A 27,701-nucleotide genomic window follows, 5' to 3' on the forward strand; every position below is an offset into this window, starting at 1 on the left:
GCTGCAATTGTAATTTATGTGCTATAGCGTATGGAATTGTGTAGGAGTGTTTTGCGCAGTTTGTTTTTGCACCTTATTTCACTGTGTGCACTTTAGGTGTTGTGTGTTCCTTACAATAATAACAAGCGGTTGATGCAGCGCGTTTTGTTTTTGGAGTGATTATCAACGTTGCATCTGTTGAGGGATTGATTCACTGCAGGATCGCCTGTTCTAATACACCCAGAGGCATATCGAGGAAAAATGGACCCCGGAGGAAAAAAAAATCTGAATTTTCCACCTCCCTACCTCCACAGGTGCCCAGGTTTACCGCCCAGAGCCAGGTCTACCGCTCGGAGCTGATACCGACATCCAGGTCTACCGCTTGGAGCTGCTGGCGGCGTCCAGGTCTATGTGCGCCCGGGGTCATGGGTTACCCCATGACCCCATAGGTGCTATGCCCCTGGATACACCCCTCTTTCCCTGAGAGCACTGTGCTAAGTTGGTATTATGGAAGTACAATTTTAGGAAAATGGATTGCCAAGAGGTACGCGAGGGAAAAAAGGCTGTGAATCACTCATTTAAAGAACGTCCAGCTACTGCTGTTTTCTCAGGTTGGCTCCGTCGGCAGTGCCTTTCATGTTCTTTAGTTCTTGTCAGAATGCTGCATTTCCTAGTCCTTATTTATGCCTGACCACAGATGTACAAACAGATAATTTTATTGAAAGACACAGAAATTCTGGATAACTCCAACAGCTACTATGTCAGACTACACAAACAAGTCACTGAAAACCAAAAACAGTGGAACGGTTTCAACACAAAGGAAAAGAGTCTGAAAACCAACAAAACCTGGCTACTGGTGCTAAAAAGTATCAACACAAAAAAAACCAGACGCGTTCAAATGCAACTGCAAATGAACTCCGCCTGGCCATATGCAAATATGACTCCCCCCCCCCCCCGGCACCACGAAACATACCCTACCACATGATCACTCTGCACAGTGCCACAGAGAGAAGCACATTTTTACTGAAGATGCCAGTGATAGATGCTGGTGAAACATTTGGAGCAAAAACTACCAGACCACAGCCACGCAGCCTGGAAAACCCATATCAGCCAATTGCATGAAACCACAGAAATGGCCCTTTTTGGCGAATCGTAGCCAACACGAGCTTTGTAACAAATGTCACACTCCGCATTTCTCCCAGTAGGATTCCGAAGCTGACACTGTTCTCCTCTCTTTTGCTTTACCATCACAACAACCCTGTGAAGTAGGTCTGGCTGAGAGCATGTGAACGTCCCCAGATCTGCCAGCAGCTTCAATGGCAAAGCAGGGATTTAAATCTGGGTTTCCTTGACCCTAGTCCACAGGTGTCAAACTCGCGGCCCTCCAGATGTTATGGACTACAGTTCCCATCATCCTCTGCCAGCATGATGCTGGCAGGGGATGATGGGAATTGTAGTCTATAACATCTGGAGAGCCGTGAGTTTGACACCTGTGTCCTAGTCCAACATTCTAACCACTGCACAGGCTCGAAAAGGTCAGGCAAGATGTGAAACTTGCATTATGTTTCCAGAGAGGGGATTTTTCCTTCTTCTTCTTCAGGGGAGTTTCCCCTTTCTGCACTGGCTGAATTTTCCTTTGCTTCCAGAGCACATAGCAGAGGGATCAATCAATTTCCCTTCACTTTTGGCACCACAATGGCTACCATTGTCTTGAAGTTGGTAGCCAATTTTGAGGCACTTATGTTTCTGTGTTCAGTTCTGGTCGCCACATCTCAAAAAGGATATAGGAGAGATAGAAAAAGTGCAGAGAAGGGCAACAAGGATGATTGAGGGACTGGAGCACCTTTCACATCCTGCATGTGAGCACCCAAAGGCACCTGGTGGGCCACTGCGACTAGCAGAGAGCTGGACTAGATGGACTCTGGTCTGATCCAGCTGGCTTGTTCTTATGTTCTTATGTTCTTATGTTCCCTATGAGGAGAGGCTGCAGCGTTTGGGACTCTTTAGTTTGGAGAGGAGACGTCTGAGGGGGGATAGGATTGAAGTCTATAAAATTATGCATGGGGTCGAAAATGTTGACAGAGAGAAATTGTTCTCTCTTTCTCACAATACTAGAACCAGGGGCACCCATTGAAAATGCTGGGGGGAAGAATTAGGACTAATAAAAGGAAACACTTCTTCACGCAACGTGTGATTGGTGTTTGGAATATGCTGCCACAGGAGGTGGTGATGGCCACTCACCTGGATAGCTTTAAAAGGGGCTTGGACAGATTTATGGAGGAGAAGTCGATCTATGGCTCCCAATCTTGATCCTCCTTGATCTGAGGTTGCAAGTGCCTTAGCAGACCAGGTGCTCGGGAGCAACAGCCACAGAAGGCCATTGCTTTCACCTCCTGCACGTGAGCTCCCAAAGGCACCTGGTGGGCCACTGCGAGTAGCAGGGAGCTGGACTAGATGGACTCTGGTCTGATCCAGCAGGCTCGTGCTTATGTTCTTATGTTCTGAGGAATTATGCCTGCCACAAACAGAATACCTCGGCTTCCAATGGAAACGGCGAGGTGAGGCGGGTTGTGTTTGTCAGAATTACCCAAGCAAAGATGCTCCGATTCCTTCTGCGTGAGACGCTGCAACTCACATCGTCATCCTGAATTTATGGGCAAATTTTGAGGCTCCTATCTTAATTTGCTTTATGCGTGATTATTCTCCACTGAGGGTCAAAAAGGCTTGCTTCGCCCTCTTCTCAATTTTTTCCTCACAAAATCCCTATGAGGTGGATTCGTCTGAGAGTCGGCGACTGGTCAAAATTCACCAGGCAGATTTCCATGGCAGAGCGGGGATTTGAACCTACGTCTCCCAGATCCTAGTTTGACGCTCTAACCCAGGGGCGTCCAACTCTGGCACTTCAGATGTCCATGGACTACAATTCCCATCAGCCCCTGCTGGCATAGCCAATTGGACGCTTAGTCAGGGTGGGTGTTAGTCCACTTCCAATATTACCGTAAAGACTAGCTCTGTTTGTCTCCTTCTGGGGACTATCAGAGACGATACACCACAAAGAAGAAGAAGAAGAAGAAGAAGAAGGAGGAGGAGGAGGAGGAGGAGGAGGAGAAGAAGAAGAAGAAGAGGAGGAGGAGGAGTTTGGATTTATATCCCCCCTTTCTCTCCCATAGGAGACTCAAAGGGGCTGACAATCTCCTTGCCCTTCCCCCCTCACAACAAACACCCTGCGAGGTGGGTGGGGCTGAGAGAGCTCCGAGAAGCTGTGACTAGCCCAAGGTCACCCAGCTGGCGTGTGGGGGAGTGCACAGGCTAATCTGAATTCCCCAGATAAGCCTCCACAGCTCAGGCGGCAGAAAGGAGAATCAAACCCGGTTCCTCCAGATTAGGTACACGAGCTCTGAACCTCCTACGCCACTGCTGCTCCTACAGGAAGCAATTGTTTCAAATGCCAGTCCTCCTTTACTATTTACATTTTAAAAAGCATTCATTATGCGCACTGTCAAAGGCTTTCGCTACCAGACTCAACTGGCTGTTGTGGGTTTTCCAGGCTGTAGTCTGGTCATTTTTGCTCCTGTGGTGTGGTAGTTTTTGCCCGCATCAATGGTTGGCACCTTGATTCTCTCCTATTGTGACATGCCTCTGAAGATGCCAGCCACAGATGGGGGCAAAATTTCAGGAGCCAAAACTACCAGCCCATGCCCACACAACCTGGAAAAGCCCACAATCATTCATTGTATCTTTAAAGGAATCAAAGCTCCTTTCTCCAGACGGCAAATGGAAATCTGTGATCTCAATCTTATCTTGTTCAGCCCTCGGAGGCTGACAATTTTAAGCAGGTTGTCAATCCACCATTTCATCAAGAATGAGGCCTGTAATCTACCCTTCAGATTAAGGGAGCCATCAGCTTCACCGTCGAAGTCGTAAACAGGAGGCGGACCTTATTTCCCAAAAACTGGGCAGAGATCTGTAAGGGCAGTTATCCAACCAGGAACTGAAACCGATTGGGTAACTGAAACAAGGGCTCTTCCACAAGTAGTTTCGAGTCCAGTAGTATCTACATAAGAACATAAGCACTAGCCTGCTGGATCAGACCAGAGTCCATCTAGTCCAGCTCTCTGCTACTCGCAGTGACCCACCAGGTGCCTTTGGGAGCTCACGTGCAGGATGTGAAAGCAATGGCCTTCTGCTGCTGCTGCTGCTTCTGAGCACCTGGTCTGCTAAGGCATTTGCAATCTCAGATCAAGGAGGATCAAGGTTGGTAGCCATAGATCGACTTCTCCTCCATAAATCTGTCCAAGCCTCTTTTAAAGCTATCCAGGTTAGTGGCCATCACCACCTCCTGTGGCAGCATATTCCAAACACCAATCACACGTTGCGTGAAGAAGTATTTCCTTTGATTAGTCCTAATTCTTCCCCCCAGCATTGTCAATGAATGCCCCCTGGTTCTAGTATTGCGAGAAAGAGAGAAAAATTTCTCTCTGTCAACATTTTCTACCCCATGCATAATGTTATAGACTTCAATCATATCCCCCCTCAGACGTCTCCTCTCCAAACTAAAGAGTCCCAAACGCTGCAGCCTCTCCTCATAAGGAAGGTGCTCCAGTCCTTCAATCATCCTCGTTGCCCTTCTCTGCACTTTTTCTATCTCTTCAATGTCCTTATTGAGATGTGGCGACCAGAACTGAACACAGGACTCCAAGTGCATAAAAAAGAGACAGACAAGGTTTTTAAGGTATAAGCTTTTGAAACTGAAAGCTCCTTCATCAGATGCTCTTGAAAGCTGATATCTCAAAAGTCTTGTTGCTGTCCAAAAGGTTGGCGGACTCGGATCTAGCTCTCCTACTGCAGACAAACACAACTGCCTTCCTGATGCTAAGGCCGTTTCTAGGTTCCTTTCTTCCTTCCAATGGATCAGCTGGGGAAATCCTTATATTGTAATTCTTTTAGAGTGCGCCTGGAAAACGGGCATCTTACCCTGCCGAATGCAGCCTGTCAGCTATGTAGTGAGGCAGGCCAGCTAAACAAATCAAAGCTCTTCTTCCTGAACAGACCCTGACCACACAACCCGCGGTTTATCATACGGCCAGCCTTAAACCGAAGGAGGGTCTCCCTATGGGTTGGGGGCTTCTCTTCAATAGGGCAGGGGTCCCCAACCCTTTTAAGCCTATGGGCACCTTTATAATTCTGACCCAGGCTTTTGGGTACATGCACAAAAAGGCTACTGAAGGTACCAGGACCAAACAAACAAAAAAGTCAGGTTCTGCGATTATTCAAACCTTGAACATTGACTCTTCACTATTCCAGGCAGAAACTGCCTTTTAAGAACAAGATGCCTTTTAAGATAAAAAAATCTTGTTCGAAAATATTTCTGGCACATACAACAGATTGCTTTTGGCCATGCAGTTAAGATCCTTGTGCTCTTGTGTTAGTTGTTGCCGAAGCGACGTCGGTCAATATTTGTCCAGCCAATCAGATCTCCAGTGACCAACCCAATCCAAGGCCTTTATTGGCATCTAGGCTATAAAGTATTACGTGATAGCGAAAAATTTAAAATACACAGAGATTTAAAATAGATAAAAAAACATAATCTGTTGTGCTTGGTATTTGGAAGCTGCATTTTAATGGGGTTTGGTTTTAATGACTATAGAGCCATAATTAGTATTAATTAATTTTGATATTTATTGATTTTATCTGTGCTCTATCTGTGTATCCTGTTTATCTTGTTGTTCACCGCCCTGAGCCCTCCGGGGGAGGGCGGTATACAAGTATAATAAGTAAGTAAGTAAGTAAGTAAGTAAGTAAGTAAGTAAGTAAGTAAATAAATAAATAATGTGACACAACACTGCATGGAGTGAAAAAGAAAAGAGATAATACAACTGTAAAAGGGATGAATAAAAATTAGCACCCTTTCTTTGGAAGACGGAGTTTACTGACTTCCTGTGGAAATGCAGCTATGCGCGTGCACATTTCTAAGATGGGGCTATTTAGTAGAAAGATCAGCTTGGAACTATTGGAAAACCTGGCCCCCTGTCTTAAAATGGAGTTGAGATCCATCACACAAATTTCATTGCAGATCAGGCAATAGAAAAAAGTGTGTCGTACAGTTTTCGGCGCACCGACGTACAGGGGCAGAGCCTTTCTACGTAAGCATCGTTTTGGAGTCTTCCATAGAGGAGATCAGGGGGCAGGCCGTGGAATCTGGCCCGTGAAAAGGACCTTCAGTGATTTGGATTGCGAAGAAAGTAAAGATAATCAGATCGTGAAGAAAGTAAAGATAATCAGGTCGATTCTGCATAGGGCAAATATAATGGGTGGAGGATGCATGAGAAACCATTTGGGGGCGGGGTGACTTTGCACGCCCCCCCCCCCCAACATGTCTGCCCTGTTTTATTTCCCTCAATCCAGGATTTTCAAAATTTGCTCAACCAGCGATCCTTTAGCAAAATCCCAGGTTGGAGTTGCTTCCATGTGAATGGACAAGCGGAAGGCACTTTGTAGTGGCGTAGGAGGTTAGGAGCTCGTGTATCGAATCTGGAGGAACCGGGTTTGATTCCCAGCTCTGCCCGCCTGAGCTGTGGAGGCTCATCTGGGGAATTCAGATTAGCCTGTGCACTCCCACACACGCCAGCTGGGTGACCTTGGGCTAGTCACAGCTTCTCGGAGCTCTCTCAGCCCCACCCACCTCACAGGGTGTTTGTTGTGGGAGGGGGGAAGGGCAAGGAGATTGTCAGCCCCTTTGAGTCTCCTGCAGGAGAGAAAGGGGGGATATAAATCCAAACTCTTCTTCTTCTTCTTCTATTGTCGAAGGCTTTCATGGCCGGAATCACTGGGGTGCTGTGTGGTTTCCGGGCTGTATGGCTGTGTTCTAGCAGCATTCTCTCCTGGCATTTCGCCTGCATCTGTGGCTGGCATCTTCATTGTTACTCCCAGGCTACAGACTTCTTTGTGACTCACATACCAGGCTACTCTATTCAGAGGGCCTCACCTTTTGACCTCACATACTCCACTTGCTTTCCATTCCTACTATCAGATCCTCTGAAGATGACAGCCACAGGTGCAGGCAAAACGTCAGGAGAAACTGCTACTGGAACACGGCCACGCGACCCGGAAAACCCACAACACCCTAGAACTGTGGTGGCGAACCTACGGCACTCCATATGTTCATGGACTACAATTCCCATCAATCCCTGCCAGCACGGCCAATTTGGGATGACGGGAATTGTAGTCCACGAACATCTGGAGTGCCGTAGGTTCGCCACCACGGCCCTAGAGAACGGGTTCCTTTATAACGACTGCATCCCGTTGTTCGTTTGCTGGGCAGGATTGACCCAAGTTTAACTGGAGTCCCTGGCACTGACCAATCGGAAGCCCTATTGGGAAAAAATGTCTCATTCGGCTCCACCCATTTTCTAAAGACACTTGGGGGGCTCCAGGAAAGGTGTGGCGCCCCACATGGGGAACCCGTGTGCTAGGGTGTACCGACTTCCTGCTGACATCAGTGCGGTCATCCCACAGACCGGCTCGAAGCCTTCGAGCCTTACCTTTCTCCGGCACAGGTACGACACGGCCTTGTCGGGGCTGGCCCCCGCCACGTGCTGCCGGACAAGCACCACGGCGCAGACGAAGCCGTCCCGGGCGCTGACAAAGCGGTGCTCCAAGAAAAAGGCCCGCTCGTCCCAGCCCAGCAGGCGAGTGTGGACGACGAAGCGCTCCAGGAACTGCAAGGAGCGCCGGTAGCGGCAGCACGACGCGGCCAGCACCGTGTGAGCCCCGAGGGCCCGCACTGCCCGGAGCAGCCCGCAGCGGGTCATGTGCACAAACCGCGCCACGTCGGCCTCGCGCAGGTAGCGGGCATTGTTCATGTGGAGCAGGCAATCCAGGTCCGAAGGGAGCACTAGGCCTCGGAAAGTCTGCTCTTCCAGCAGGTCCCAGACCGTGGGCAGGAACCACCTGGCGTAGAGCATGGTCAGGGGCATCCTCAGCAGGTACCAGACGTCTACGGTGGCAAACAAAGCCGCCGCAACCCCTAAACTCAGAGCCAGCAGCTCCATCGCTGCAACGGCTTGCAAGTCACACCAGGCCGAGGCCTGCAGCTCTGGCGTCTGCGTTGCAAGCTGCAGCTTGGAAGAAACCACTTTGCAATGCAGAGAGGACAGAGGTCAGAGCAGGTGATCCCTGCCCCCCTCCTTTGCCTGCCAACTGGTTTCTTCCTGTTTCCAGAGCAGCGGCCCCGCCTTCCTCCGGAGTGGCTGGCTGGCAATGGAATAATTCCTGGGAGGACAGCACCATCTGGTGCGTCACCTCGGTAATGCAAGGCAGAATCCGTCAATTACAAAAGTTGGAGCCTCTTAGTACCTTTAAGGCCAGCCAAGTTTCATTATATTAGGGCTAAAACTTGGTTGTTTTATTCAGACATCAGAAGGGCTGCAAGACCAAGAACAACCCACATGGACAAAGATCAAGAGCCATCTAGAGGGAAAGTGTTCTTACCATACATCAAGGGAACCACTGACCGCATAGGAAAACTGATGAAGAAGCATAACCTACAAGCAATCTACAGACCCACTAAGAAAATTCAACAGATGCTACGTTCAGCAAAGGATAAGAGGGGTCCTCTAGCTACTGCAGGAGTCTACCGCATACCATGCAGCTGTGGACAAGTCTACATAGGAACCACCAAACGCAGCGCACAGACACGTATCAAAGAACACGAAAGGCACTGCAGACTATTTCAGCCAGAAAAATCAGCAATAGCAGAACACTTGATAAACCAACCTGGACACAGAATATTATTTGAAAAAACAGAAATTCTGGACCACTCTGAAAGCCACTACGGCAGACTACACAGAGAAGCCACTGAAATCCATAAGCACATGGACAATTTTAACAGAAAGGAAGAAACTATGAAAATGAACAGAACTTGGCTGCCAGTATTGAAAAATACTAGAGTCAAGACAGTGTCTAACCAGCTCCACACAAACATAGGATGACCATAGACAAAGGAAACAAAGGCCAGGATACTTCTATTCAGATGCTCCCACCAATGACCTTGCTATCTCCATTGTGACTCCCATGCTATAGACTTCATTGTTACTCATACTTCTATTCAGATGCCCTCAACTATTGACCTGGTTGCCTTCTTTGTTACTCCCAGACAATGTTTCTTTACCCACCCTGGACACTCCAACAGGTATATATACTCCACTTGCTTTCCCAACATCAGATCCTCTGAAGATGCCAGCCACAGATGCAGGCGAAACGTCAGGAGAGAATGCTGTTAGAACATGGCCATACAGCCCGGAAACCACACAGCACCCAAAACTTGGTTGCTCTTAAAGGTGCCATTGGATTCAAACGTCTGTCTGCTGGCTGTTGTGGGTTTTCCAGGTTGTATGGTCGTGGTCCGGTTGTTGCCAGACCGACCTACGGTGGATCAAAGGGATCCGGTTTTTAATGCGGTGGCATCTCTACCAACTCAGCCAACTCTTGGGGTACCTAGCAGTGCGTTGTCAAAATGGGGAGTCTATTTCGGGCATTGGCTTAGTGTACCTACAAGGAAAAAGAACTTTGCTGGGACTTGTCTCCCTCCAACGCAACTTGCACAATGCAATCTTCCACCTTTCCTGACAGAATCAAGTCAGCACAAAGGATCTTGCCCTGGAGATAGTTCCCATCTGCAGCCCTGGACCAAACACCCCAGTGAAGACAATGTGTTAATATGCTTATCTGCCTAGTGTGGTACTAATGTTTCTTCCTCTTATACCTTCAATGACCACCTTACTTAGGTTTGCCACTTTTGAACAGGTGTAAAATTTCATCACTTAGTTTCCCCCTTGGAGACACACCCAGACCTGGAAACATCAGGCTGATGTCTCCACCCATTCGACCATTGATGGCGAACCTTTTCAAGACCGAGTGCCCAAATTGCAACCCCAAAACCCACTTATTTATCGCAAAGTGCGAACACAGCAATTTAACCTGAACACTGAGGTTTTAGTTTAGAAAAAACGAAGTGCTCCGAGCCATGCGTTACTCAGGAGTAAGCTTGGTGGTAGTCGATGGCTTTGCTTTGAAACAACCGTGCAACTCTTCCAATGGGTGAATCACAACCCTGGGACGGGAGCAGCAGTGGCATAGTGGCTAAGAGCAGTGGCTAAGAGCAGGTGCACTCTGATCTGGAGGAACCGGGTTTGATTCCCAGCTCCGCCGCTTGAGTTGTGGAGGCTTATCTGGGGAATTCAGATTAGCCTGTACACTCCCACACACGCCAGCTGGGTGACCTTGGGCTAGTCACAGCTCTATGGAGCTCTCTCAGCCCCACCCACCTCACAGGGTGTTTGTTGTGAGGGGGGAAGGGCAAGGAGATTGTCAGCCCCTTTGAGTCTCCTACAGGAGAGAAAGGGGGGATATAAATCCAAACTCTTCTTCTTCTTCTTCTTCTTCTTCTTCTTCTTCTTCTTCTTCTTCTTCTTCTTCTTCTTCTTCTTCTTCTTCTTCTTCTTCTTCTTCTTCTTCTTCTTCTTCTTCTTCTTCTTCTTTTCTCAGAAGCAAGCCCCATTGCCAGCAACCGAGCTTACTCCCAGGTAAAGGATCGCGCTTTAGTTCTTCGCATGAAAATCAGTGGGGTTTAAGAGTGCTTAACAGGGTTACCTGCACTGCTTCCCCAAAACTGGGTCTTAGGTTTAATGCTAATAATCGAGCCCAGCAGCCCAGGCCACGGCCAGCCTAGATGTGTCTGTGTGTGTGTGGGACTCTGTTTGCGCGTGCCCACAGAGAGGGCTCTGAGTGCCACCTCTGGCACCCGTGCCATAGGTTCGCCACCACTGCATTAGACCAACAACCCAACCATTAAGGTTGATGTCTGTCTCTTGTCCCTCCCAGGAAGGGCAGGAACTTCCTTTGTCTAGGGAGATTAAGGATCGCTCTGCATAACACCGAAGACCCGTTTTTCCCTATAAAAAGCCCACTCTCCCGAGAGCCAGTGTTCAATATCTCTGGGCATCTCTCTGTCGGCGATAACTGTTCCACAGAGCTAAGTGCGGATCTCTCAGTTCTGTACATCGCGTCGTTCCACTCCAAGACCAGGTGAATATAATGTTAGAACTGAAAGTATAATCGCATTGAATCACATTTAGTCATATTTAGTGGCATTTATTACTCACTTATATTCAATAATTATGATGTGCTTATTCCTATGTTATACTAGCTATTTTGAGTTGCTCGTTGTGGGAAGGCCTTCAGCTCTCAACTTGAGCTGGATGGCGGAGAGCGAGACAACATGGATGTCTACGCTTTCTGCCGATTCGGCAGACCCTGACGGCATTAGTAAAACATAGCCTAAAACAAGCCCCTAACACATAACAGAAGAAGGCCTTTAAGGCCTTTAAGGGTACACCAGCCAAAGTGTTCAGCAGTAAGTCCTCCTGCCTGAACCAAGGTCGGAGACAGAGAGTTGAGTTAGAGTTGCACGTGCCTCTGTCAAGTGCATTCCTCCTGTCAGATTCTGTGTTTTACCACAGGGTCGAGAAGCGTCGGGAGAAAGTTGTTTTAATAAAGTGGAAAATTGTTTAAGGGTCATCCTGTAATGAACCCTGAGTTTAACGCGGTAATAAAATGAACATGTAATAAAGAAACGATCAATCTATGGGACATACCTCTCAAGAGTCGCCAAAAGAAAACATCTTTATGTCAAAAGAATCATTAGCCTGACAAAATTATGTGTCTCTACTGGAGGATTTTAAGTTTTGTATGTTATTCCAAGGTGTAAAGAATTCTGTGATGTATAGGAATGTAATGACTTAGCATGTGATGCTTTTCTATAAAAGGAACAGTCCCCAAAGCCGAAGTTGAGCCTTTCCTCCCAGGGTGCTATTGCAACCTGTTCCTTTCTAATAAACTTACTAACTTCTTGAAATCATTTTCTTTGTCTGTCTCTTTGATTCTCTAAATCTGAATTGGGTAACTTATCCTGTTCCCTCTAACTGGGGTAACAATAACTTTTGCTGCCCCTCCCCATGTATTCCATATCTGTTCCAGACCTATCCCCTCAAAACTGTGTATATCCTGGGACTATGTGTGTGATATGTTGCTTTAATTGTGTGCTTGTGTACCCCATGATTCCTTAATAAGTATTGTTAAACTTTATTCACTCTCCTGCAAGTTTCTTACAAAAAGCTGGCCGTCACATACATAGCAACCAAGACGCCGAGCTTGCCTGACCTTTTGCAGAGCCAAGAGCCTGCGCCCGCTAATTTCTCACACTAAAAGGGAGAGACTTCCCACCACTTCAGGTAGCAAGGTAGTTTTTGCTCCTAATGTTTTGCTTGCGTCTTTGGCTGGCCTCTCTGGAGGCAGGTCACCGTAAGAAGAAGAAGAAGAGTTTGGATTTATATCCCCCCTTTCTCTCCTGCAGGAGACTCAAAGGGGCTGACAATCTCCTTGCCCTTCTCCCCTCACAACAAACACCCTGGGAGGTAGGTGGGACTGAGAGAGCTCCGAGAAGCTGTGACTAGCCCAAGGTCACCCAGCTGGCGTGTGTGGGAGTGTACAGGCTAATCTGAATTCCCCAGATAAGCCTCCACAGCTCAGGTGGCAGAGCTGGGAATCAAACCCGGTTCCTCCAGATTAGATGCACGAGCTCTTAACCTCCTACGCCACTGCTGCTCTCCATGGCCCATGTATTTCTCTCCATGGCCCAGTGTGAAGTGATTGTGTGGTAGGGCTATACCATTTTGCCCACTTCACAGGGGCGGTGTGGCACATTTGCATATGTTTGGGTGGAGTGCATTTATGGCTCCATGTGCCGTTGCGTGTGCAATTCACATTCGCAACTGCATTTGTAATCTTGTTAGTGTAACCCATGCCATTTCAGTGTTTGTGTTTTGTTTGGGTCTTAGGGCCCAGGGGAGAAGGGCTCAACGAGTATGTGCCGTTGGAAAGCTTGCTTACATATTACCAACTGCAAGAGCCGTTGCCTCCTCAGCTGATCTGGCCTGCAACAGGAGAAGGAATGCTCACAGCTCAACTGAGGGAATTGCTTATTTTTTTACAGGCCGCAGTTGAAGAAAGACCTGCAGCAGCTACAACCCCATGCAAAAGAACAAATGGGATTAATAATAATAATAATAATAATAATAATAATAATAATAATAATAATAATAATAATAATAATAATAATAATCCCATTGGTTCCCATTATTATAAGGAAGGAACTAAGCAAGAAATTCCAAACAAGTAATAATGCAGGACTTCATTATCATTATTAATAATGATAATGAAGAAGTCCTGCATTATTAATTGTTTGGAATTTCTTGCTTAATAATAATTCCTTCCTTGTAATAATGGGAACAAATGGGATAACAACAACAACAACAACAACAACAACAACAACAACAACGACGATGATGATGATGATGATGAAGCCCTGCATTATTAATTGTTTGGAATTTCTTGCTTAATAATAATTCCTTCCTTGTAATAATGGGAACAAATGGGATAATAATAATGATGATGATGATGATGATGATGAAGAAGAAGCCCTGCATTATTAATTGTTTGGAATTTCTTGCTTAATAATAATTTCTTCCTTTTAATAATGGGAACAAATGGGATGGTAATGATGATGATGATGATGATGATGATGATGATGATGATGATGATGATGATGATGATGATGATGATGGATGATGATGATGAAGCCCTGCATTATTAATTGTTTGGACTTTCTTGCTTTTCTTTATTTACTGGGTACGGTTAGTAGTTATAACTGTTTAGAGAGTTTTTCCTAAAAGGCACTGAAGGTTGTGTACAATTGAGTTGTGCTGCATAGCTATACATATATGTGTTCACTATTATTTATCTCCAAATGATAGAAAGTTGTTGTGTTTAAATTAAACGTTTGTTAATTTGTTCCAGCAATGTCGTATTTGTTCGCCAAGCCACAGGGTGCTGTCATTTTCCTAGGTCTCCAGTGGAGATTGAGGCGGTCGAGGATGAGTAGGTTACATTAGAGGTGTAGGTTACATTACAGTAGGTTACATTAGAGGGTCTTAGAGGTGTTTATTTACAACTGCATTTTTTATCATATTTGTTTCTTGCTGCTTCAGGCCAACAAAGCTATCCAACTGAATCTACCTTATTACAAGTTTAAAAAAAGCATTTCTGATCCGAGGGGAGAGGTGGGGGAGGGAAAGGAGGCAGCAACGGGAACAGTCTATTAGGAACATAGCAACTTCGAGCTGGAAAGGACCTCTGGGGTCATCTAGTCCAACCCCCCTTCAGCACAATGTGGGGAATTCCCAGTTATCTCCTCTCTTCCCCCCCCGTCCCCACACCCCAGTGCCCCCTGCTCTATGCCCAAAGCATTATTTGGCCTCTTGCCTCCACCGCTTAGGCAGTGGTGGTGAACCTTTGGCACTCCAGATGTTATGGACTACAATTCCCATCAACCCCTTCCAGCATGGCCAATTGGAAGGGGCTGATGGGAATTGTAGTCCATAACATCTGGAGTGCCAAAGGTTCACCAGCACAGGCTTAGAGCCCTCACTCAAAAATGTTTTAGTGTCTTTGTAAGCATCGTTCACGGTACCTTGTGGGTAGCAGGGTGGAGTTAAAAATGGCTGGATGTCAGAGAATCCAGGAAAATGTGTGTGTCTGTGTGTGTGTATGTTGGGGGTGGTGGTCGTCGTCTTTATGATCTCACTTGCCCGGCAGACTGTTCTTTGCAAATCCTGAAAACTGGAGGTTTGTAGCGGCATTCCAAAATGTGACCCTAGATATTCTCTGGACTGCAAAGTAGAAAAAAAATGGCTTTTCTTTTCTCCTCTGCTAAATTATATCCCAAATCTTTAGCGCCAGCTGTCTGTCCAATGGGTTGGGCAGGTGGAACAGTAGAATACGAGATATCAAAAAGTGTCAGGAGGGGAATAAGAGGAAAAGGGAAAATAAAAAGAGAAGTCGAATTTAATTATATTTAAGTTTTTAAAAATGGCTGGGAAAGGTATACAGGTAGGATAAAAGGTATACAGAAGGATAAAAATCAGGCATTGATTGTGACGAATACTTTAAAGGTGTACAATATATAAAAGGGGTAAAGCTTGGAGACGGAGAAGAAAGAAAGAAGCAGCTGATACAAGAGCAATGAAAATAAATATGTATCTGTTATGTAGGAGCAGCAGTGGCGTAGGAGGTTAAGAGCTCGTGTATCGAATATGGAGGAACCGGGTTTGATTCTCCGCTCTGCCGCCTGAGCTGTGGAGGCTTATCTGGGGAATTCAGATTAGCCTGTGCACTCCCACACACGCCAGCTGGGTGACCTTGGGCTAGTCACAGCTTCTCGGAGCTCTCTCAGCCCCACCTACCTCACAGGGTGTTTGTTGTGAGGGGGGAAGGGCAAGGAGATTGTCAGCCCCTTTGAGTCTCCTGCAGGAGAGAAAGGGGGGATAGAAATCCAAAACTCCTCCTCCTCCTCCTATGTAGGGGCGGGGGGCTCCCCGGAAAACTCATTTCTTGCCCCAGGCTCCATTTTGGGTCTGTATACCACTGCTAGTGAGACAGACCTGCAAGAAGACAGATGCTGTAGCGAGTGAGCCGATAAGGTATGGGGACCTTCTAGCTACCAACAATGGCTTCGTTTTCCTATCCGTTCTTTGGCTGTGTCTTTGGCCCCTTCCGCATATGCAGAATAATCCACTTTCAATCCACTTTCAATGCATTTTGCGGCTGGATTTTACTGTGCGGAATAGCAAAATCCACTTGCAAACAATTGTGAAAGTGGATTCAAAGTGGATTATTCTGCATGTGCGGAAGAAGACTATGTGGACCTTGCTTTTCTGTCCCCACAGGGGAATCTATCGAAAGGATTGCTGTGTGATCCGGTTTGTCCGTCGGAATAGCTTTCTTTTCTGGATGCCGGCGCACAAAACAGACCCCGTCTTCTTCCCTCGGCCTTACATGGTAGTCCCAAAGAGGGCAAAGACCAAAGCAAAACCCATAACGGAGAAGCCGGCAGCGGCCTGCGATGGCCCAGCCTCGTTGCACAGGTCGGTGTAACAGCAGGAGACCGGGTAACAATCGTCAGTCTCATCTGAATCAAACAGGGCGCACTTTTCGGCGCAGGATTTGGTGCCCGCGATGATTCCGAAAAAGGGGTAACCTGAAACACAGAGGAGACCGTGAGGGGCGCGGGAGAAAAGGAGCGTCGGTGCTGGGAAAGGTGCAGAAAACCCAGACAAAATTATCTGAAGAAGTTGGGTTTTGTACCCTGCTTTTCCCAGCCTTTAAAGAGCATTAGAACAACTCATAATTGCCTTAGGAGCAGCAGTGGCGTAGGAGGTTAAGAGCTCGTGTATCTAATCTGGAGGAACCGGGTTTGATTCCCCGCTCTGCCACCTGAGCTGCGGAGGCTTATCTGGGGGATTCAGATTAGCCTGTGCACTCCCACACACGCCAGCTGGGTGACCTTGGGCTAGTCACAGCTTCTTGGAGCTCTCTCAGCCCCACCCACCTCACAGGGTGTTTGTTGTGAGGGGGGAAGGGCAAGGAGATTGTAAACCCCTTTGAGTCTCCTGCAGGAGAGAAAGGGGGGATATAAATCCAAACACTTCTTCTTCTTCTCTTCCTCTCCCCACAACAGGCACCTTGTGAGGCAAGTGGGGGCAGAGAGAGTTCCAAGAGAACTGTGACTAGCCCAAGGTCACCCAGCAGGCTTCATGTTTAGGAGCAGGAAAACAAATCCAGTTCGCTCATGTGGAGGAGTAAAAGAAGAAGAAGAAGAGTTTGGATTTATATCCCCCCCTTTCTGTCCTGTAGGAGACTCAAAGGGACTTACAATCTCCTTGCCCTTCCCCCCTCACAACAAACACCCTGTGAGGGTAGGTGGGGCTGAGAGAGCTCTGAGAAGCTGTGACTAGCCCAAGGTCACCCAGCTGGCGTGTGTGGGAGTGCACAGGCTAATCTGAATTCCCCAGATAAGCCTCCACAGCGCAGGTGGCAGAGCGGGGAATCAAACCAGCTTCTCCGGATTAGAGTTGGCCACGCTTTATTGCTATGCCATGGTGGCTATCAAGTTGTAGCTGACAAATGGCAACTCCATAGGGTTTCGAAGGCGAGAGACATTTTGAGGTGGTTTGCCATTACCTTCCTCTGTGTAAACAATTCTGGGCTTCCTTGGTGGTCTCCCATCCAAATACTAACCTGGGCCAACCCCGATTAGCTTCTGAGATCTGAAGACATCCAGCTAACCTGGACCATCCAGGTCGGGGCAAAAACCCACAGAGGTGGTTTGTCGTTGCCTGCCTCTGGGGAGCAACCCTGGACTTCCTTGCAGGTTTCTCTTCCAAGTACTAACCGACCCTCAGAGATATGAGAGATGTGAGGAGGTCCGGCTTGGCTGGGCCATCCACGACAGGGCATTTCTGGACTTATTGATATTCCTGAACCAGGTTTTGACTGTGTGTTGACAGGTATAAAGAGACCAAAGAGATACCCGTGGGCAGTGGTGGGATCCAAAATTTTTAGTAACAGGTTCCCATGGTGGTGGGATTCAAACAGTAACGTAGCGCCAATGGGGCTGGGCGGGGCACGACGGGGGCGTGGCCGGGCATTCATTCTAGCAAGTCCTATCGTCTGCTGCCAACAGAAACATCGACTTCTCGTCTAACTGACTGCCTGTCAAATACTGAATACTTTCAAATACTTAATTTTGTTTCTAGAAATCAAAAGAAGGAGACTTTCCTTAAACAAAGAACTTGCGTGCCAAAATAAATAGCCTACCAAACAAGTAAAGAGTCCCCTGGACCAGGGGCCCACCTTGTGGGGGGGCATCAAAATGCAGGGTTCGTTTTTGGGTATTTTGAGTGGTTTCCATTTCTGGCCTGCAGGGGGCGCAGTTTTTAGGCTAGCAATACCAAAATTTCAGGGTCTCATCAGGAGACTTCCCTAATGATACCCCCCCAGATTTGGTGCAGTTTGGTTCAGGGGGGCCAAAGTTATGGACCCTCAAAAATGTATCCCCCATCTCCTATTAGCTCCCATTGGAAACAATGGGGGATGGGGCACCCCCTTTGGGAGTCCATAACTTTGGACTCCTTGACCGAAACCTCACCAAACCTGGGGGGTAGCATAAGGACAGTCTTCTGATGATACGCTGAAATTTTGGTGCTGATATGTCTAAAAATGCACCCCCTGCAGGCACCAATGTCCTGGTGCAAAAAAAAATTGGTCGTGGTGGAGTGGCCGCCCATGGGGGGGGGGGGCATCCAACTCAGGTTTTGCCCAGGGCTACCGTTTGCCTTGTTACGTCCCTGCCCTGGACCCAACAGTAGTTAAAGGGTCCCTCCTCTTATTAGCCGGCAAGCTCCGGGCTACGAGAAAGAACAAGAGAGGGGGAGGCGAGGGCGTGGAGACGGAAAAGCGGACCCAATTGGCAACCCCCTCTCGGCACACACAAATAATTAGCAACCCACTCTCGGGAACTGGTGAGAACCTGCTGGACCCCACCTCTGCCCGTGGGCCTTTGCTTGCGTGAACTCACCCCGGTCTGAATCCACTGGGTGCATCATCGTCAGGCAGGCGGTTGTACGAACTGAGCAGTTGGTGACGGTCATACAGTTTTGGGTGGGATCGTCGCAAGTGTAACACCACAAACAGAAAGCTGCAAAGGGGAGCGTGAAACATTAGGGTCTAGTTGGCCGGGTGGCAGCCGAGATCATACCTGCATTTTCACCTCTGACAGAGGGACTGGTGGTATTAGGAAATTGTTGGAGGGCATGAGTTCCTGGGAGACGCTCGAGTACGGGGGCACACCCCTGGAAAAGGGTCTCCCACACTCCCCCGACGGACCTCTCCTTCCAAAATGTTGATTCGGAGAAACCGCTGAGGTTGCAAGACCTCCTGGCTCCAACGTGTACGTGCAATTGCCAAATCCCCCTGCGCCCCTTTGCCCTGTTCATTGTCTTGTATCCAGGGGCTGCAAACCCTTACCCGCCTTGTTTGTTTTTCCTCTTGTAAACTGTCAATAAAAGGGCTTGGGGAGAAACTGGACGGCAGAGTTGTCCCCTGCATCTCTCACTGGCCGAAACGACATGCTGTCTCGGTTGCTGTAAGACTACAGGAAATTCTTGAATATATCGCTGGGATGCTTTAACGTGCCCGCATTTCATGAGCACAGCAAGTTGCCAATGGTCCTTTAGATATATATTGTCACTTCTGCCCCTGAAGACAACCCAGAAAGGACAACTGGTTTAGGATGTGGCTGTCCAGTTATTGTTGGCAGCTAGCTACCTGGAGACGAAGCCCTACGAGGAAAGGCTGACGGATTTGGGAATGTTCAATCTGGAAGAAGAAGAAGAAAAAGATTTATATCCCCCCTTTCTCTCCTGTAAGGAGACTCAAGGTGGCTTACAAGCTCCTTTCCCTTCCTCTCCCCACAACAGACACCTTGTTTGGTAGGTGGGGCTGAGAGAGTTCTGAGAGAATTGCAATTGACTAAAATACACAAACGCGTTGCATCAACCGCTTTTATATATGTGCATCACAAGCAACAATAAAGTGCATAAATAGTGAAGTTCAGTGAAGTTTGTGATGCACTTTATTGTTGTTTGGGATGCACATATATAAAAGCGGTTGATGCAATGCGTTTGTATGTTGTAGTTAGTTTTAACGTTGCATCTAGAGAGAGAATTGTAATGGACCCAAGGTCACCCAGCAGGAATGTAGGAGTGGGGAATCAAACCCGGTTCTCCAGATTAGAATCCACCTGCTCTTAACCACTACACCACATTGACGGGAGGAGATAGAAGGAGGACGTGACAGCTCTCTTGAAGTATTTGAAGGGCTATCACTCAGGGATGGGCAAGGAGTTGTTGCTGTAGGTAGCAGAGGAGGGGACTCACAACAATGGGTTTAAGTTACAGGTGGAAAGTTGCTGCCTGGATATTAGGAAAAAGAAATACAGCGGGTGTTGTGCAAGGTGGAATGAGCTGGCGAAGGAGGTGGTGAGCTCCCCCTCACGGGCAGTCTTTAACAAAGGCTGGACAAACACTTGTCTGGGATGCTCTAAGCTGGTCTTGCATTGAGTAGCAGGTCAGTCTGGATGGCCCATGGCCCCTCCCAACTCTAAGAACATAAGAACATAAGAACTAGCCTGCTGGATCAAACTGGAGTCCATCTAGTCCAGCTCTCTGCTACTCGCAGTGGCCCACCAGGTGCCTTTGGGAGCTCACGTGCAGGAGGTGAAAGCAATGGCCGTCTGCAGCTGCTGCTCCCGAGCACCTGGTCTGCTAAGGCATTTGCAATCTCAGATCAAGGAGGATCAAGGTTGGTAGCCATAGATCAACTTCTCCTCCATAAATCTGTCCAAGCCCCTTTTAAAGCTATCCAGGTTAGTGGCCATCACCACCTCCTGCGGCAGCATATTCCAAACACCAATCACACGTTTCATGAAGAAGTGTTTCCTTTTATTAGTCCTAATTCTTCCCCCCAGCATTTTCAATGTATGCCCCCTGGTTCTAGTATTGTGAGAAAGAGAGAAAAATTTCTCTCTGTCAACATTTTCTACCCCATGCATAATTGTATAGACTTCAATCATATCCCCCCTCAGACGTCTCCTCTGCAAACTAAAGAGTCCCAAACGCTGCAGCCTCTCCTCATAAGGAAGGTGCTCCAGTCCCTCAATCATCCTCGTTGCCCTTCTCTGCACTTTTTCTATCTCTTCGATATCCTTTTTGAGATGTGGCGGCCAGAACTGAACACAGGACTCCAAGTGCGGTCGCACCACGGCTTTATATAAGAGCAACTTTATGATTCTGTAACATCTGTCGCCTGTCATGAAACAACTACGTTGGCTGCCTTTCTCTTAGTTCAATTCAAGATGTTGGTTATGACCTTTGACCCCCTTTAAGACTACATATTTGAAGGACTTGCTCTTTCCTCTGTCTGCCGACCAAGGTCTCAGACAGCTGTCTGCTGGGTAGCCCACCACTTATAGTGGCAGAGTGGCAGAGTATCTGCTCGGCATGCGGAAGGCCCTGGGTTCAATCCCCGGTGTCTCCAGTTAAAAGGACTGGATGGTAGGGGATGTGAAAGACCCCTACCTGGAACCCTGGAACTGTTGTCAGTCTGACTAGACCAGTGGTGGCGAACCTATGGCACGGGTGCCAGAGGTGGCACTCAGAGCCCTCTCTGTGGGCACGCGCAAACAGAATTCCTGCCCCAACACCTCTAGGCTGGCCTGGGCCACTGGGCTCGATTATTAGCATTAAACCTAAGACCTAGTTTTGGGGAAGCAGTGTAGGTAACCCTGTTATGCGCTGTTAAACCCCACTGATTTTCATGCGAAGAACTAAAGCACAATCCTTTACCTGGGAGGAAGCTCGGTTGCTGGCAATGAGGCTTGCTTCTGAGTAAACCCTCCTAGGGTCGTGATTCACCCGTTGGAAGACTTGCACGGTTGCTTCAAAGCAAAGTCACCGACTACCACCAAGCTTACTCCCGAGTAACGCACGCCTCGGAGCCAACCGTTTTTTCTTAACTAAAACCTCAGTATTCAGGTTAAATTGCCGTGTTGGCACTTTGCGATAAATAAGTGGCTTTTGGGTTGCAATTTGGGCCCTTGGTCACGAAAAGGTTCACCATCACTGGACTAGACAGTACTGACCTTGATGGACCAAGGGTCTGATTCCAGCCTGTGGAACTCTCTGAGACCAGGGCCCTGCAGGATCTTAACCAACTCTGGAGGCCTGCATGATGGAGATGTTCCACTGGGCTTTGGGTGGAGACAACCCATAGGTCCAATCCTTCTTGCTGACCTCCCAGACCTTAAACTTAAACTTTAATTTTAATCTATTCTTTGTCAAACCGTCCTCATTTTTTGAAAATTTGATGCCCCCCTTCCCTGTCCTGAATACTGGAGTGATGGGATGTTGGGATGAGGAATCTTAGACTTTTAGGCTCTGCTTTAAAAACTATTAGTATTGTTATAATTGAATAGCCGATGTTTCAGTGTTTAATCATTATCATCATACTCTGCAGTGGCGTAGTGGCTAAGAGCAGTGGCTAAGAGCAGGTGCACTCTGATCTGGAGGAACCGGGTTTGATTCCCAGCTCTGCCGCTTGAGTTGTGGAGGCTTATCTGGGCAATTCAGATTAGCCTGGGCACTCCCACACACGCCAGCTGGGTGACCTTGGGCTAATCACAGCTTCTGGGAGCTCTCTCAGCCCCACCCACCTCACAGGGTGTTTGTTGTGAAGGGGGAAGGGCAAGGAGATTGTCAGCCCCTTTGAGTCTCCTGCAGGAGAGAATGGGGGGATATAAATCCAAACTCCTCCTCCTCCTCCTCCTCCTCCTCCTCCTCCTCTTCTTCTTCTTCTTCTTCTTCTTCTTCTTCTTCTTCTTCTTCTTCTTCTTGGTTTGGTGCAGTTTGGTTGAGGGGGGCCAAAAGGATCCTTGAGGAACCTTGCTTTTTAAACAGAATTTTGCGTGCTACTGTGTGATGTTTGTGTGATTTTGCCCAGGGTGACCAAGAGAAAAAATCCATTAGGATCGGTGAGGATCCATTCTTTTTGATCATGTTTTTGGGGCTATCTTGGGCCATGAAGCGTGGGATAATGTGACTGCTTTGTACAGAACCATGTGTCTAAGGACTTGTGTGCCATGTTGTGGTGGTGATTTTGGGTGACCAAGAGTGAAAAAAAAACCATGCGGATCCTTGAGGATCCATGCTTTTTAACCATGTTTTTGCGGCACTGTGGTAAGAAACTCCCAGGCGAATTGGAATTCACGCATAGAATTTATTAAAAGTTTTTAGTTGATTTGTTCAGTTAAAGTAGTTGATTTTTTTCAGTTAAAGTGTTGTTTTGCCACATTTCTAACATTGGGGATGTGGATTCTCTGCTTTGTTTCTTTTCCCCCCAGCACTTTTTTCTTCCAGCCTTACTGTGCTGTCCTGCCTTCCACTGGAGTGGAGAAGCCTGTGGACAGTGGGCTTTTCCCCACTCCCTTCCATCCCCCCTATGCCGCGCGCTGCTCTCAGCGCGCAGCGTATCAAGCTTGGCGCGTCCAGGCGTCCACCACGATTGCAGCTCTGTGCTTGAGGGTCGTCCAAAGGCGCCAGTTCAGAAGAGCGCCTGGGATGCCCTTGGCGCTGAGGGAGCACGACAGCTGACTTAGCCCGGTGGGAAGACTGACTGTGGCCGCCCCTGCCGTGGGGGGAGGAGGAGGAACCCAGCTACTCTCCTCAAGTAGCGCGGAGCTTACAATAGGTGGGGAAAGGCCCAGCGGCAGTGGCGGGGCGGCTGCGCTGTGGCAGCCCCTGCCGTGGGGAGGGAGGAGGAACCCAGCTACTCTCCTCAAGTAGCAGCGGGGCTTACGGTAAGTGGGGAAAGGCCCAGCGGGTAGCCCCGGCCAGAGGCGGCTCGCGCTGTGGCACCCACTGCCGTCAGGGAGGAGGGAGGAACCCCGCGCTACTCTCCTCAAGTGGCCAGCGGGAGCTTCTGATAAGTAGGGAAGAGCCAAAGCGGCAGCGGGGGGGGGGGGGCGGCTGCGCTGTGGCCGCCCCTGCCGTCGAGGGAGGAGGAACCCCGCGCTTCTCTCCTCCAAGTAATGGCGCGGGGCTTCACCAGCAAAGTGAGGAAAGAGCCCAGCGGCAGCTGGGGCGGCACTGCATTGTGGCTGCCCCTGCCATGGGGAGGGAGGAGGAACCCAGCTACTCTCCTCAAATAGCGCAGGGCTTCTGACCCGTCAGTGGGAAAAGAGCCCAGCAGCAGCTTGGCTGGGCAGCTGCATTGTGCCACACCCCTGCCGTGGGGAGGGAGGAGGAACCCCAGCTACTCTCCTCAAGTAGTAGCGGGGCTTATGGTAAGTGGGGAGAGGCCCAGCGGCAGCGGCAGGCTGCGCTGTGGCCGCCCCTGCCCGTGAGGGAGGGAGAAGGAACCCAGCTACTCTCCCTCCAGAAATAGCGCTTGGGGCTTCACCTGAGATGGGGAAAGGCCCAGTGACACTGTGGGTAAGAAATTAAGGGTCTCTTTGGGTGAGAAGCTTTGTGGGGACCATAGTAGGTTTTTTACTTTTGTAGTTTGAAGCCCCACTCGTCCCACCGCCACTTGCCAGGAAGCTGACATGGGAGTTCGGGGTCTTCTTGGTTTCAGCGCGGGTTAGGTGGGAAATGAGGCTGGAGTGGGGAGGTGGGTGCTTGTAGGACTTGCGGAATTGGGGTGGGGGGGCCCGGCGCTTGCGGCCGGAGTAGAGGTTGTTTTTGTTTTTTTACTTGAGAGCTGCTCGTCCAAAGCTTGCTTGGAAGCTCCTTTCGTCCCAAACTTGCCAGGAAGCGGAGCTGGAGCCAGAAGGAGTTAAATTTTATTTTCCCCAGGCTGGCTCAGGAGAAGCAGCTGGCTCGGAGGAAGGGCCAACTTCGGATTGCGTTTGGTGAGGAGGGGGCGGGCTCGGCTCCTCGGCCCTCCGACCCCCCTCGAACTGGCTGATCTCGGCCTGATTTGCCGTTCGAGGAGGGGCCAGACACTCAACCCTAGTGTTGGCACTTCCGCGATAAATAAAGTGGCTTTTGGGTTGCAATTTGGGGCCCTTAGTCCTGAAAAGGTTCCACCATCACTGGACTAGACAGTACTGACCTTGATGGACCAAGGGTCTGATTCCAGCCTGTGGAACTCTCTGAGACCAGGGCCCTGCAGGATCTTAACCAACTCTGGAGGCCTGCATGATGGAGATGTTCCACTGGGCTTTGGGTGGAGACAACCCATAGGTCCAATCGCTTCTTGCTGACCTCCCAAGACCTTAAACTTAAACTTTAATTTTTAATCTATTCTTTGTCAAACCGTCCCTCATTTTTTGAAAATTTGATGCCCCCTTCCCTGTCCCTGAATACTGGAGTGATGGGATGTTGGGATGAGGAATCTTAGACTTTTTTAGGCTCTGCTTTAAAAACTATTAGTATTGTTATAATTGAATAGCCCGATGTTTCAGTGTTTAATCCATTATCATCATGTACTCTGCAGTGGCGTAGTGGCTAAGAGCAGTGGCCCTAAGAGCAGGTGCACTCTGATCTGGAGGAACCGGGTTTGATTCCCAGCTCTGCCGCTTGAGTTGTGGAGGCTTATCTGGGCAATTCAGATTAGCCTGGGCACTCCCACACACGCCAGCTGGGTGACCTTGGGCTAGTCACAGCTTCTCAGAGCTCTCTCAGCCCCACCCACCTCACAGGGTGTTTGTTGTTACAGAAGAAGGGGAAGAACCGCAGAGGAGATTGTCAGCCCCTTTGAGTCTCCTGCAGGAGAGAATGGGGGGATATAAATCCAAACTCCTCCTCCTCCTCCTCCTCCTCCTCCTCCTCCTCTTCTTCTTCTTCTTCTTCTTCTTCTTCTTCTTCTTCTTCTTCTTCTTCTTCTTCTTCTTCTTCTTCTTCTTCTTCTTCTTCTTCTTCTTCTTCTTCTTCTTCTTCTTCTTCTTCTTCTTCTTCTTCTTCTTCTTCTTTAATGCATGTCAGCCGTATTGAGCCTGGCAATAGTCAGGGAAGGGCAGGGGAACCAATCTAATGAAATTTTTAAAAATTCCTGTTGTGAAAGTGGCTCTGAAGAAGAAGAAGAACAACAACAAGAAGAAGAGTAGTTTGGATTTATACCCCCTCTTTCTCCCCTGTGAAGAAACTTAAAGGGGCTTACAATCTCTTCTCCCTCCCCCCCCCCAACACACACCCTGTGAGGTGGGTGGGACTGAGAGAGCTCCAAAGAACTGTGACTAGCCCAAGGTCACCCAGCTGGCATGTGTTGGAGTGCTCAAGCTAATCTGGTTCACCAGATAAGCCTCCACAGCTCAAGCAGCCGAGCGGAGGATCAAACCGGGTTCTCCAGATTAGAGTGCACCTGTGTTTAACCACTACGCCACACTGGCTCTCTGGAGGATGGGTTCTATGACAACCCATTGATGCTAAGATCCCTTACCTCTCCAAACCCCGCCTTCCCCGGGCTCCATTCCCAAATCTCCAGGAATTTCCCAGCCTGGGAGTTGGCAACCAAGATGACTGGCAAATGCCAAAGACCACAGAGGGAGGGAGTGCTCTTCCTTCGGCCAGCATCCCGTTTAAATCGGGCTGTATCATAGATAAAAGATTACACCAAAGCCAAATGGTCAGTCGGAGAAGCTGTCTCCCCAACTTGGACTGTCCAACTCAGCTTACAATACAACAACCTTTATTAGGCATATTAAAATAGGCCCCAGAGCATTACAGACATTTCTGAAGTACAAATCAAAAGCACATTCAAAACACAGACAGATAAACTGTATCTGGCATTGGACGTTACTTAGAAAATTCTGTCACTTGTAAAAGAAATTTTGCTACTTTTCCCAAGAGCACGGCCTCTGTGTTATTTAACAAAAGCTCCACATCAGAGTTGTCAGAGTCTCTTTCAGATTTGTCTAAGACCCGCTTGGGAGAGAAATTCCTAATACCCACATATCTCAGGACAGTCCAAGTATAATGTGAGCAGAGTCTCCCACTTGGTTTTTTTACAGTGTGTGGACAGACCCGATCCTGGAGAGGGATAGATAGGTAGCGACCCTTTGTAATGGCCGATGGAAAAGTATTGCATCTGGCCCTTGTAATAATCCATCTCTGTTGGGGTTCAGTTCATAGTTCGAGATATTTGGCTATGTGCCCCTGTTCTGGTACTATTCCGACAGAAAGGGGTGAGCATGATTTATTTGCTTGGCCCAACAAGATATGGTATTCCTGTTCTAGAAGTCTGCTTTTTAAGGTTTGCAGAATCTCTCTGGGTGACAGCATACAGAGATCTTCCAGTATTAAACCTAGAGAGCAGATTTTTGAGTTAAGAAGTTGATACCATTCGGAGGCAAATAGGTCTGGGCGCACAATATTTGTTAAACTGTGCTCAGCGTTAAAACATAGTTTGATCCAATACTTGAATGTATTCAGCCATGCTCTTGTATGTACTTGAATGTATTCAGCCAACTCAGCTTGATAGCAAGATTTAGCTCTCTGGGGCCTCTATTTTGCTGGCCAAACCTGCCACTCGGCACACATTCCCCGGAGGAATTTTATCTGTGATCGCCTTACCATGTTCCAGGACAGCTGCAAAAATCAGCAAAGCGACTGGGAATGTTCCCATTGCAGCCCACCGAGTCTTAAGATGTTGACCGCCGTCAGGATGTTCCTTTGTGCCTTTCTCCAGCCCCTGAGAGCTTTGCTGGAGCAGTTTAAGTTCTTTCTGGTTTTGCAAAGAGAGTTTCTGTCTCTGCGACTCCTCCTTCTTCTCCGTTTAACCTGTCAACATGCCTCAGGCAGGTGTGTGGAGGGGCAGAGGACAAACAGGGAAGGAGGTAGATTTTGTAAGGAAGAAGCAAAAACACCGAGGCTTTCGCCAGGTAGAAACTGGTTCCGACCTTCCGTTGTTGTTGTGCGGCATGGCTGCAGGAAGTCCTTTTTTTCTATAGTGCTTGTAAAACCATGTGGAGCTATTGCTGATCAATACCGGGCACAGAGACAGAAAATCCTAAGGGCACAGAGACAGAAAATCCTAAAGAAAATCCTACAGCAGGAATGTAGAGGAAGGAGAAAAGAAGCGTTTGGATCAGTGGTGGGATCCAAAAATTTTAGTAACAGGTTCCCATGGTGGTGGGATTCAAACTGTGGCGTAGCGCCAATGGGGATGGGCGGGGCACGATGGGGGCGTGGCCGGGCATTCCTGGGCGGGGC

The 27,701-nt window shown here is 48.4% G+C and overlaps 2 protein-coding genes across 2 annotated transcripts; both read right to left on the reverse strand.

Moving 5' to 3' along the window:
* Positions 1-7,388: 7,388 nt before the first annotated feature.
* THEM6 (thioesterase superfamily member 6) lies at positions 7,389-8,114 on the reverse strand. The gene has a single exon (XM_048508553.1). It carries the CDS (start codon positions 8,028-8,030, stop codon positions 7,389-7,391), a length of 642 nt encoding a protein of 213 aa, XP_048364510.1. The 5' UTR covers positions 8,031-8,114.
* Positions 8,115-15,458: 7,344 nt separating this feature from the next.
* Positions 15,459-27,210, reverse strand: LOC125438727 (ly6/PLAUR domain-containing protein 2-like). The gene is made up of 3 exons (XM_048507184.1): positions 27,063-27,210; positions 18,512-18,631; positions 15,459-16,132 (listed from the first exon to the last, which is right to left on the reverse strand). The coding sequence occupies exons 1-3, from the start codon at positions 27,112-27,114 to the stop codon at positions 15,927-15,929; spliced, it is 378 nt and encodes a 125-aa protein (XP_048363141.1). The 5' UTR covers positions 27,115-27,210; the 3' UTR covers positions 15,459-15,926.
* Between the last annotated feature and the right edge of the window lie 491 nt (positions 27,211-27,701).

This window comes from Sphaerodactylus townsendi, linkage group LG09, assembly GCF_021028975.2.
Source record: "Sphaerodactylus townsendi isolate TG3544 linkage group LG09, MPM_Stown_v2.3, whole genome shotgun sequence".
Classification (NCBI taxonomy): Eukaryota; Metazoa; Chordata; class Lepidosauria; order Squamata; family Sphaerodactylidae; genus Sphaerodactylus; species Sphaerodactylus townsendi.

What these genes read in the sequence shown, in the direction of transcription:
- THEM6 (XM_048508553.1), bottom strand. Translation starts at nt 8,030, where the DNA reads ATGGAGCTGCTGGCTCTGAGTTTAGGGGTTGCGGCGGCTTTGTTTGCC.
- LOC125438727 (XM_048507184.1), bottom strand. Translation starts at nt 27,114, where the DNA reads ATGGGAACATTCCCAGTCGCTTTGCTGATTTTTGCAGCTGTCCTGGAA. An exon ending in TGCAGCTGTCCTGGAACATG is followed by an intron (nt 18,632 to 27,062) that starts GTAAGGCGATCA and finishes TCCCCTTTGCAG; the next exon opens with CTTTCTGTTTGTGGTGTTAC. An exon ending in CCCAGTGGATTCAGACCGGG is followed by an intron (nt 16,133 to 18,511) that starts GTGAGTTCACGC and finishes TCTGTGTTTCAG; the next exon opens with GTTACCCCTTTTTCGGAATC.